Source organism: Lactuca saligna, chromosome 3, assembly GCF_052625555.1.
Source record: "Lactuca saligna cultivar CGN05327 chromosome 3, ASM5262555v1, whole genome shotgun sequence".
Taxonomy (NCBI): domain Eukaryota; kingdom Viridiplantae; phylum Streptophyta; class Magnoliopsida; order Asterales; family Asteraceae; genus Lactuca; species Lactuca saligna.
Window position 1 is genome coordinate 183,577,501 of NC_136419.1, and position 12,076 is coordinate 183,589,576.

The 12,076-nt window shown below is 31.4% G+C and overlaps 2 protein-coding genes across 2 annotated transcripts in view; one reads left to right on the forward strand and one right to left on the reverse strand.

Moving 5' to 3' along the window:
- LOC145037597 (uncharacterized) overlaps positions 1-4,872 on the forward strand; it is an 8,783-nt gene extending 3,911 nt beyond the window's left edge. Inside the window, exon 3 of the mRNA XM_078986296.1 lies at positions 3,609-4,872. Coding sequence (XP_078842422.1) covers positions 3,609-4,778 — 1,170 coding nt within the window. The 3' untranslated portion in view covers positions 4,779-4,872. The remainder of the gene's footprint in view (positions 1-3,608) is intronic.
- A 2,043-nt stretch (positions 4,873-6,915) lies between these two features.
- On the reverse strand, positions 6,916-11,796 carry LOC145037598 (bifunctional nitrilase/nitrile hydratase NIT4A). The gene is made up of 6 exons (XM_078986297.1): positions 11,563-11,796; positions 11,278-11,446; positions 10,499-10,678; positions 9,927-10,220; positions 8,613-8,894; positions 6,916-7,249 (listed from the first exon to the last, which is right to left on the reverse strand). The coding sequence occupies exons 2-6, from the start codon at positions 11,414-11,416 to the stop codon at positions 7,104-7,106; spliced, it is 1,041 nt and encodes a 346-aa protein (XP_078842423.1). The 5' UTR covers positions 11,417-11,446; positions 11,563-11,796; the 3' UTR covers positions 6,916-7,103.
- Between the last annotated feature and the right edge of the window lie 280 nt (positions 11,797-12,076).

Sequence of the window (12,076 nt, forward strand, 5' to 3'; positions counted from 1 at the left end):
AATATTTTAAAGTTAGAATTTCTTCGAACTATGTAAGTTGCATAATATCATTAAGGTTTAAAATATAAAATATCATAATTACTAAATTCACAACACCACAAGAATAACTCGTCTATCTTTGTTTGGAATATAACTCCATGTCTCATGTTATATCCTTGTTTGGTGTTATCATTTTGTTTGCACATTGTTTTTTAGCGATTTAAGAAAAAAACAAAAAAAAATACAAAAATACAAAAATACAAAAACAAAAACAAAGAAGCTAAGAAAAATGGAATTATTAATTTATTTATGTTTTTTATTTGGAAATAAATAAAAAAAATGTAATATGTTTTATGCTTTCTAGGCAAAGGAAAAAACTATAAAATCTTCCCTAACATTTATGTTCTAGAATACCTTTAAAAATATTATTATTATTATTATTATTATTATTATTATTATTATTATTATTATCTTGTGTTTTTCCCACTTTCTCCAAAATAAAAGCATGATAGGGTTTTTGGAATTGCTTATTTGAAGTATCTATTGATTTATTTTGCTTTGACACCGGTAAAAAGAAGTTTTTTATGTACAACAATTTCATAGACACTTAAATAGATTTAAGAGTTTTTGATAAGTCATTTGCTACTTACTTATGGACTTATTTAAGGAGTTTTTTTTTTTTTTTGATAAATTGATTTATTATTATACATAAAAAAAATTATAGTTTACAGTTTACCAAACAGTAAAAAAATCTTTTTAGTCTAATTCATTTTGATACCGAATAAAATAATCTAGATATTTTTTTCAAACGGATAATCTAATAAACATTTTTACCAACAAACATAAGTTATTTTAAATAAAAACTAATCCCGGACACCCCTTTAAAAGTTATATCCGTCGGTCCAAATTTGTAAAGTTTGCAAAATTTTAAACAGATGTGATAATGTATAAGCATCTTATAAATTATGTAGAATATAAATATAAGATAGTATTGATACATGAATAATTTTAAAAGCAAATGGGAATAATTATTTATTCTTTGAAAAATGAGCATCAATTATGTAATGTTTTGTAACATACCACTAGTCCTATAAGTCAAAAAGACAGCAAGCGTGGGGTCACCCCTCTATATTTATTTCAGAATTTCTAAGTTTCGGTCAATAAATGATAAAATATATATCATTATTTATACCCGAATTATACTCTGACAACATTGACAAATTAACCCAATAAAGAGATTATAATATTAAAAGATTAAAAACTAAAATGACTTTTAGTATTAAATGGTGTATCAAATGGTGTCTTTTTTTCTCTGAATCGAAGTTCGTAAACAGAAGTCAAATTAATTGTTAGTTTAAGACTATATTATATATTTATATTTGCTAATTAAAACAAAATTGGAATTTATCCTTATGTAATAGAAATACCTACATTATTTTGTCAACTTTATAATAAGATAGAGTGGGGGTCAACCTCTATATAAAAATTAATTTTCTGGTTACACTCAATTATTTTGCCAACTTTTTTGCAGTTTGCATCCATCATTATTTCAATTAATGTTTTACGTGGCTCTCAATTTGGATGTTTACGTATTAAATGGATATTCAAGGGTTTTTAGTTTAACGATATCTAATGTTTTTTTTTTTTTTTTTTTTTTTTTTTTTTTTTTTTGAAGTCGAGATTTCAAGTTTCGTTGTAAACGTATGTGGAATTAAGTGTTAAATTAGGAGGGTGTTTGGTTTTACTTTCAAAATGATTTTTGAGACTTTTGACTTTTTCAAAAAATCAAAAGTTTAAAAAGTTGTTTGATAATCGGAAAATATCTTTTAAAATAACTTTTTGAGAAGAAGAAAAATGAGGTTTTTAAAAAGTCACGTATCTATGATTTTTGGCAACTTTTGCTTTTTTTCTCTTTCCCTCTTAAAAGTTTAAACAAATATATTTTAAAACTATCTTTTAGAAAAAGATCAAAAAGTTTTTTTTTTTTTTAAAAAAAAGACTTTTTGATCTAAAAAACTATCCCAAACACCCCTAAGATTAAATTAGATTTATCTGTTCAAAAAATAAACATATTAAATGGATATACAATTAGTATTGCTTCAAAACCATTTTAAGAGATTTTACCGATGATTTTCGACCAATTTAATTAATTGTTTTGATTTGAGTAAATTACACGAATGGTCCTTATGGTTTGGGGTAATTTGCACGTTTGGTCCCTAACTTATTTTTTTAACTCGAATGGTCCCTACGGTTTGTTTTTGTTACGTGCTTGGTCCCTACAGTTTGTTTTTGTTACGCACTTGGTCCCTGTCTTACCTAAAACAATTATTATTTAAATAAGAAAAAATGGTGAGGTAGATAAGGTAAGGTGAGTGGGGTGGGGTTGGGGGTGTGTTTACTTAAATAAATTAAAATATCAAGGGAAAAATAGTATCTTTAGGTAAGACAGGGACTAAGCGCGTAACAAAAACAAACATTAGGGACCTTCCGAGTTAAAAAAATAAGTTAGGAACCAAACACGCAAATTACCCTAAACCATAGGGACCATCCGTGTAATTTACTCTTTTGATTTTAATTCCGCTTGTTGATCTTTAGAGAGAAATATGTGTTTAACGCATTTAGGTTAATTTTTTGTAAACTTATTATATATTATTATAATATAGTGTTTGGTAAAACTAATAAAATAGTTTAGAAGTTAAAAAAAAACTATTAGAGATATAGCTTATTGATGATTGGTTTCTTCCATGGGTTTTTAAAATATATCATTATATATTCATTTCATGTTATATACTCACATGAATTTTAATTATATTTATATTTATCATCTAGTTTTTTGGTTATTTTTTTAATAAATATTGTTATATCAATTACCAACTAACTCGCTTTTAAACTGGTCTGTCATTTGTCAAACACAGGCACACAGCCAAAGTAGCTTGTACCAATTTTATTTTATTTTTTTGACCCGTCTTTTTGTATTTTTATGGTAAAGAGGAACTTACGAAATTTACAATATATAGTAGAAAATAATAATGAACTATATTTAAATGAAAACATGATTGTACATTTGTACATAAGGCGTTATTACTTTTACCATTATCTATTTGACGTTTTCCATAAAAGCATAAATGAATTGATGTAAATAAAATATTATAATACTCCAAATCTCCAATACAATAATTGCAAACAAATGTTACAGTCGTTTGTTCAATTAGATAACTAAAATAGCAAATCTATAGTAAGAATTACATGTCAAAACGTGCTTATTATTATTATTTTTTAAAATACATATTTATTTTAAATATTCTGCTTAGGTCTACCTGTAAACAATCTCTGTTTTTTTAAATCTGCATACATTTAAATAAAATTTGTACAACTTTACATCGTTTTTTTTTTGACCACTTTACATCTATTTGACCTGTTTCTACTTGATATTTGCCGAAAGATCAAATAAACTCAAACCCATATGGAAGAAACAAAAGAGTTGATCCAGATTCTAAAGTTGATATGATTGTTGCAAATATATAAGATTTCTCTATTTGTCATCCAATACACGACTTTTTCTCTTATCAACATAATTGTAACAAAAACTGTTCAATTTAATTTGTCGTATTGTTATTGTATTATGTCAGGGAAAACCTCGACCATGTGTCAAAATCAATACCGAGACCAAGAACAACGAACACTCGATGCCAAAATCGACACATGGTTTGGATGAAATCAAGCATTCACTTACAATATCAAAAGAACTACTCAAACTTCTAACTCACATTTGGACTGTGGACACGAATCATAGCCATCACCACCATCCAACGAGCATTTCCCTGGTTTCAACCCTAAATCATGAGCTCAACAAGGCTCGGTCACACGTGAATAAGCTAATCAAAGAACAAAGATCTATGGACCCACTTTGCGAGTCGAAAGACCAAGACAAGGTTCGCTTAGCTGTCAAGAGCATAGCACACGAATTGGAGACCGAAAGGAAGCTCAGACGACAGACAGAGAGGATGAACAAGAAATTAGGTCGGGAATTAGCGAATACAAAAGCTTCTTTAGGAAAAGCGATAAAAAAAGCCGAAGCGGATAAGCAAGCGGCTGAGATGTTGGAGCAATTATGTGAAAAGATGGCGCGTAGTATTGAAGAAGATAGAGTCGAGCTTGAAGAATTGAAGAGAGAATCGGAAAGAGTGCGTGAAGAAATGGAAGAAGAGAGAGAAATGTTACGTGTTGCGGATATGTTACGTGAAGAAAGAGTCCAAATGAAGCTCATCGACGCAAAGTATGAATATGAAGATAAACATGAACAAGTAAATGTTCTTGTACATGACCTAGAACAATTGTTGGAAGCCGATAATGGCATCGACACTTTAAAATCAACGCCTGAAGTTCTAACATGGTATCAAAGCAAAGTAAACAAGTGTGACGATGAAAACACCACTAGGAGGGGAAAAAAGGGTGAAGGGATAAGTGGCGGAAATACCCTTGTAGAGGGAACTAGGGATTTGTCATGGTATGATAACATCAAGGGTGAAGTAAATGATGAAATAACAAGCACACGCGACGAGGTCATCGGGCGTAACTCAGATTGCATTGAGTGGGAATTTGGATTAGACATGAGAAACGGAAATGGAGACTTGAATGAGTGTTTGGAAGAGACAGTTTTAGGGTTTTCTTGCTCATCTACGATGAAAGAGTATGAAGATGAAATGGAAAGATACAAATTGATCAAAGATTTACGTGATCGTATAGTGTCGTGTTCTGATCTTTCTAGAGATACTCTCGGGTCCGGGTCTTATATATAAGTTGTCTTGTAAATTATATTACATGTAAGCTCATGCATTTGACATGAGAAGATAGCACATCTTTTGAGTATATGAACAACAATACAATTACATACCTCATATAACATCAAAGGGTTTGTAAATAAAATGGAAACAAAACCAAAAACCGGAAAGACTATAAGAAAAACCAAGTTGTTTTGGAAAACCAACAGGTCTCTTTTTGTGTTAAAAGAAAATTTTATTTTTTTAAAACCCAAAAAAATATTAGAGAGTAAATTATACTAATCGTCTCTATCAAAACACACATTTAGTCACAGTTTTTCAAAATTAACTTGGATTGTCCATTGTTTTGTTAAAAGTTGGACATGTCATTATTCGTTACTTTAAATTTGCAAGTTTCATCCCTTATGAGACATAGAATGACTATTCTATATATATATTTTTTATTTCTTTTCTAACAACTATTTACAAAATACAACGTAAAATAAAAACTCTACCCCACCCAGCTTATCATAACCCTTCTTTTTAAACCTTCTTTCCCCTAAATTCTTTGATTGACAAATCATCACCACCGCCAAACCATCACCACCCACCATCGCCGACCACCACCTCTTTTTTCTCACAGAAACACCATCAACGACCCTTCTTCCCTCGTTCTTCTTCCGGTCCTTATGCCACCAACAAATCATATGTTCCCTTCGTTCTTCTTCCTAGTTAGAGCAGAGAAACACAAAACACACACACATGTATTGTGTTGATTCAATGCACACGCACACACACACACACAGAGGTCATCATTGCCACTTGTGTGCTAGGGTTTTGAGATTTACCTGCTAGGGTTTCAACGTTATGCTGGTTTTGGGAGATGAAGTCGTCATCGACACATGTTTGCATCTCCTCCCTCTTCATCTTCTTTGCGGTGTCAGTGATTGTCAATGATGTCAGATTTGCAAGTATCTCTCTAAGAAACCACCTGAATGTTACTATCCCTTTGCCACCATGCATCGTCGTGGCCTAGGGTTTCAAACCAAGCTCCACCATCAGAATCGAAGCCTTACCTTTATCTCTCATTATCTCTTCGAAATATAGCGGGTAGAATAGGTTGTGAAGTGTTGGCGGTAGTGGTGAATGATGGCAGAGATGCTAGCGGTGATAGTTAGTGGTGGGTAATCTGTGAAGAATATGCGGCTATGGTCGAATCTTGTTGTAGAAACAAGAGAAATAGAAGGGGGTGGGGTGGGAGACGGATATTTGTTTATTTTTAATTATCTTTTAATTTAAATCTGATAAAGTAATAAAAGATAAATTATTAATGACAAAATACCAATATTCTAAATAACGTAGGACGTGACTTGACAGCAATGTTAAACCTCAAGTTTTTTCAACCTGTGGCGTACCACATTAAAGACGTTACTTAAGACAACAGTTTTATATATGTATATATATATATATATATATATATATATATATATATATATATATATATATATATATATATATATATATATATATATATATATATATATATATATATTATTTGACGACATTTTGTTTATAAGCCTTGGAAACACGACACACATAATGAACTTTTTAGAACTTCGAAAAATACTCATTTCAGATAGGAATGAAACGTGTAATTTAAAAGAAAAAAAATAATCATCCGAGTTAATTTTTAAAAATAAAGATTAAATATGCATTTTAACACCTAGAAACATAATATACCAACTTAATACAATGTCAAGTAACTTTCCAAGTTTCGAATGCACCAGTTGTAAGACATAATTTGTAGATCTCTTTGCTATTATTATACAGGGTTATTGTCATACATAGGTAATATTTTTTTTGTTTTTCATATAGAAGACAACATTGCATCAAAATAAGTACCATATGTAAACAAAGATAAACAACTAGAACATTTATTTACAAAATACTATTACATAGCATAAAATAAAGGTATTTTGTAAATAAAAAGTTCCAAATCCTTAGTAACTTACCTTCTATTATAGTTTTTACTTTTTTTTTTTTTTTAATGATAACCTCACAAAATCGTTTATTTTGTGAGGCTAGAAACGATCAGGCAAAAACCAAAGCAAACCATGCTCAAGCCAAGACCCAAGAAAATCAATCATGAAACCCTAAATCTAACCAATCCCATCAACATCAGAAGTTCAATTAATTTATTCAAAGAAAATCAAGGGCAGATCCGCAGGTTGATGAATAATAAATTCATCATGTACAACAAACGCAGCTAAGTATACACAATTCAACATGGCTAGATTCAAGAAAACAAAAGTAGCAATCAAATTACAGAATGTTAAGAAAACATAAATTTTGCAAATGCGACAATTATTTTTGAGAGCCTTCGGTCTTTTCAGATGTGAAAGACACAGGTGTTGCAGCATCATCCTTTACAATCAAGCTAAGAACTTCGGGTCTTGCGTAATGTCCAACCACATCAAAATCAAATTTCGCACGCACAATTTCTCCAAGATCTATACCAAATTTTAAACATTTACATGTCATAATAATAATAAAAATCTTAAATTTGAAGAATTTTTTTTAGCAAGAAAAAAAACAAAGAGATTATTAAGCTCTCTTGTTTAATTTATAGGCTGAATTCTACAAAAAACACTGTAGTTTGGATTTCTTTTCTTTTTTTGTTTAACCACTGAGAATTTTTTCTTTCTAGTTTAACCACCAAGAGTTTGTATTTTTTTTCAAAAAAACCACTCTACGTTTTTTCCATTGGTGAGTTGCAAATAACAAACGAAAAATTATCTTTTCGGTGAAAGATGTTTTTTTTTTTTTTAAATTCAAACTTTCGATGGTTAAATCAAAAAGAAAATTTCCTTCAGGGGGTTAAACCAAACAATCTTAAACTCTCATTGTTTTCATAGAATTTGAAGTTTTAAGTAGTGTTTTTTTAATAAAAGCAAATTCTCAGTGGTTAAAATAGGAAAAAAAAAAAAAAAAAAAAAAAAAAAAACTTCGGTTGTTGAACTGAAAAATAAAGACACGAATGATCTTTATGGTTTGGGGTAATTTGCACGTTTAGTCACTAACTTATTTTTGTTAACTTGGAAGGTCCCTACAGTTTGTTTTTGTTGCGCGTTTGGTCCTTGTCTTACCTAAAAAGACTATTTTGCCATTGATTTTTTAATTTATTTAAATAAGGTGGGGTAGGTAAGGTAAGGTAATGTGAGGTAGAAGTGGGGTTGACCGTTGGGGGTGTGTTTATTTAAATAAATCAAAAAATCAAGGGCAAAATAGCCTTTTTAGGTAAGACAAAGACCAAACACGCAACAAAAACAAAATATAAGGACCTTCTGAGTTAAAAAAAATAAGTTAGGGACCAAGAGCGCAAATTACCCCAAACCATAGGGACCATTCATGTAATTTACTCAAAAAAAAAGCCAAACTACACTGGTTTTTATGGAATTTTCCCTTTTTTAGGGTTAATGTCATAAAATGTGAATGAACTATTCGGATCACTGAACTTGTAATTTTGTTCCATTGAGGTCACTCTCCCCAATTTTAACAAGTTTCACTGATGAAACATGCTGATGTGGCATCCATGTGGCGCTAAGGTTTATTCTAGTATTAAACTCTTTATGTGGCTAAAAAAGGAATAGTTCATTTCATTTCCGTTTAATGTCCTAAACCCTGAGATAAAATTAAAACCCATGTCGGCGCCACGTCAGCACCCTTTGACGCCACATCAGCAATGTAACCGGTCAAACCAATTAAAATTAGGATACGTGGTTCCCATTTATAACATGGACACCTTATTTTATCATCTAAATCATGAAGAACATATATAATATGCAAAAGTTTTTGAAGCTAAAAGTAGGATACCTAAATCAGCTGTAATAAGTGCTTCCCCATCATAATTGGGTCCCGCAAGAACAGTTCCTGATGGTGAAATTATAACACTTCCACCAGCACAAACAACAGATTCTGGTGTAAGATCTTCTTCTGTTCCAGTAAACACATATTCTGGAGGAGGAGGATAATCTTTTCTTCTACAAAATTGATTTGCAGATAAAACAAAACACCCCCCTTCTAATGCAATATGTGTCATTGATGCTTGCCAAATTTCCCTTGAATCAGCTGTTGGTGCACAGTATATCTCAATTCCTATAAATGTATAAAAACCAACCATGTCAAAAACTCAAAATTTGGACCAAAACTGCACATCGGTGTAAACTGTAAACCACAGGGACCAAAACTGTAATTAACGCAAACTAAAAACTATAGAGACCAAAAGTGTAGTTAAACTAAAGTGACCATGTAATTCAGTCGTTTCCTCAATTGAAAACTACAGGGACTAAAAATGTAAATCATGTAAAATAAAAACTACAGGGACCAAAACTGTAATTAGTACAAACTAAAAACTATAAAGACCAAAAGTGTAATTAAACTAAAGAGACCAAGACCATGTAGTTCATTCGTTTCCCCGACTGAAAACTACAGGGACTAAAAATGTAAATCATGTAAAATAAAAACTACAGGGACCAAAACTGTAATTAATGCAAACTAAAAACTATAGAGACCAAAAGTGCAATTAAACTAAAGAGACCAAGACCATGTAGTTCATTCGTTTCCCCGACTGAAAACTACAGGGACTAAAAATGTAAATCATGTAAAATAAAAACTACAGGGACCAAAACTGTAATTAATGCAAACTAAAAACTATAGAGACCAAAAGTGTAATTAAACTAAAGAGACCAAGACCATGTAGTTCATTCATTTCCCCGATTGAAAACTACAGGGACTAAAAATGTAAATCATGTAAAATAAAAACTACAGGGACCAAAACTGTAATTAATGCAAACTAAAAACTATAGAGACCAAAAGTGTAATTAAACTAAAGAGACCAAGACCATGTAGTTCATTCATTTCCCCGATTGAAAACTACAGGGACTAAAAATGTAAATCATGTAAAATAAAAACTACAGGGACCAAAACTGTAATTAATGCAAACTAAAAACTATAGAGACCAAAAGTGTAATTAAACTAAAGAGACCAAGACCATGTAGTTCATTCATTTCCCCGATTGAAAACTACAGGGACTAAAAATGTAAATCATGTAAAATAAAAACTACAGGGACCAAAACTGTAATTATTGCATTTCCTGAAAATTTAGCAAGTTAGATGACTAGATCGAACCTTTAGCATACATTGCAGTCCTTAACAATGGCATTTTATTCTCCCAACAAATAGCCGCACCAATTTTCCCAATTTGAGTATCAAAAACAGGCACAGTTGACCCATCGCCAAATCCCCAAATTATCCTCTCCAAAGCCGTTGGCATTAGCTTCCTATGCTTCCCAAGGTAACCTCCTTGATTATCAAAAAACAAAACCGTACAATAAAGGGTATATCCGTCTTTTTCTATAACCCCCATCACCAAAAACACTTTATACTTCCCCGCCATTGCCCCCAATCGATCAACTTCCGGACCTAAATAATCCAAACAAAAACTTATTCACATAAAAAAAAAAAAAACCTTTAATTACAATAAAAGTACGTTCCTATGAGTAATCTGTAAATTTTCTATTAAGCAGGGACTATTTTTCTAATTTTTTTAAACACATGGACAGTTTTGTAAACAAAATGCGCAGAGACATTTTCTGTAGGAAGAGCTTTTGTGATTTATATTCTACACATGGACCAAACCTGCCAACATAAGAAACTATTATGGCCAAAGTCTATATATATATATAATAATGTGGTTTTACCAGGCACATTAATGGCTGAAGCATGATACTTGCGAAAATCTTCTTTTCCCTTAAGTGTTCGGTTTCCAATTGTGACCCCAAAATTTGAGCCTCGAGGGTATCCGCCTATGAATGCTTCCGGAAAGACAACTAACTGGGACCCATATGATGCGGCTTCGGATAATAGTCTTTCGGCTTTATCTGTAAATGCAAGAAATAGCAATGTACTTTCGGTTATTTGTTTACTATAGTTTCTTACTTTTGTTTTTTCTTATTACAATTTTGTAGTTTAAACATGCTACCCATTAATAGGAAATGTTACCTAAATAAATAAATAAAAAATCATTGTTTTTTTCTAAATGGTAAAATTGGTGTCCATTTAGCCAACCCCTTCTTCCCGATGGATATGCAAAAGTTTTAAATATATCTCAAAAATAAAATCATTATAGATCAAATTTTAAGTTATTGACTAATATAAAAACAAGTGTTAACATTTAAAAACCCAACTTTTAATCACTGAACACAGCTGTGAACGTAGAAAAGAATTACAGCTATATATGTAACATTATATTAGAGGTATATGGTTAATTATAGCAATATAAAATCATGTATACTGCAGTTTCTTAACCAAAATAAAGAGTTTCAACTTCATGTTTTTTTTCCATTAAGAACCCAAAAGATTTCTTGCAATTACAGAGGCTTACAAACAGATTATCTGAAGAACGCTAATGAACATAGTACATAAACGATCGAAAACATGCATGCAAGAACAAGTGTGCGATGAAAGAAATGAAACGAACCGAGGGTAGCAGGGGTATCATAGAAGATGGTGGAGGCCTGGATAACAGTTGCTCGAACGGTGGATGAAGAATCGGAAGAACTCATGTCAACTTCGCTGAACACAGCGGCATCGTTTCCTGTTGTCGAAACTAGCGCCATTGATTTTCCTCGATTCTTTTGTGTCGTTTACTAGAATTAAAAATCGAACTTTCAGAATTTAGCTACAGACTAAAAAGAGAGGTATGTTCAATGAAACTGGAAGAATCAACTCGATTAAATGTTTCGGAAGTTGAAAAGAAACATACCCTGATGTTGAATAGAGTTTGAGAATCCGTCTAGAATTCGCTGAAATCCCCAAATGAGATACTGGTAATCTGAGCGTTTCGATTCGTTAGAATCCTCTGTGTGAAGACAAGAAGAACCTGAGATTGTGGAGAAGCAATTTTGAGGAAAAAGAAACGTCTGGAAGGGAGGAGAGAAGCAATTTTGAGCACACACTCGGGTCACTCCTCACTCGTGAAAAACAATCTTGAATTGGGGTTTTTTATTGTCTTTGTAGTTGGCGCCTGGTGGCTTTTTACAAACGATTGACAAGGTCCAATTTGGTAGTTTATCGGGGTTTGTGAATCAAAATCAATTTTGTATCTTCAAACTTCAAAGCATTGAGAATGGTTAATAACTTAATACTATATAATTAGGAATAGACAATACGTACACATGATATTGATATTTTATATAAGTCTATTCATATCATAGGTAATTATTTATCAACCACACTTTTCAGTCGTACACAACGAATTATGTTTTATACAGTTATAC

Bases quoted from the DNA above. Each gene is read 5' to 3' on its own strand.
- LOC145037598 (XM_078986297.1), bottom strand. From the start codon at position 11,416: ATGGCGCTAGTTTCGACAACAGGAAACGATGCCGCTGTGTTCAGCGAA. The intron at 10,679-11,277 runs GTTCGTTTCATT...TTGCATTTACAG, and splicing joins TGATACCCCTGCTACCCTCG to ATAAAGCCGAAAGACTATTA. The intron at 8,895-9,926 runs GTTCGATCTAGT...ATACATTTATAG, and splicing joins GACTGCAATGTATGCTAAAG to GAATTGAGATATACTGTGCA.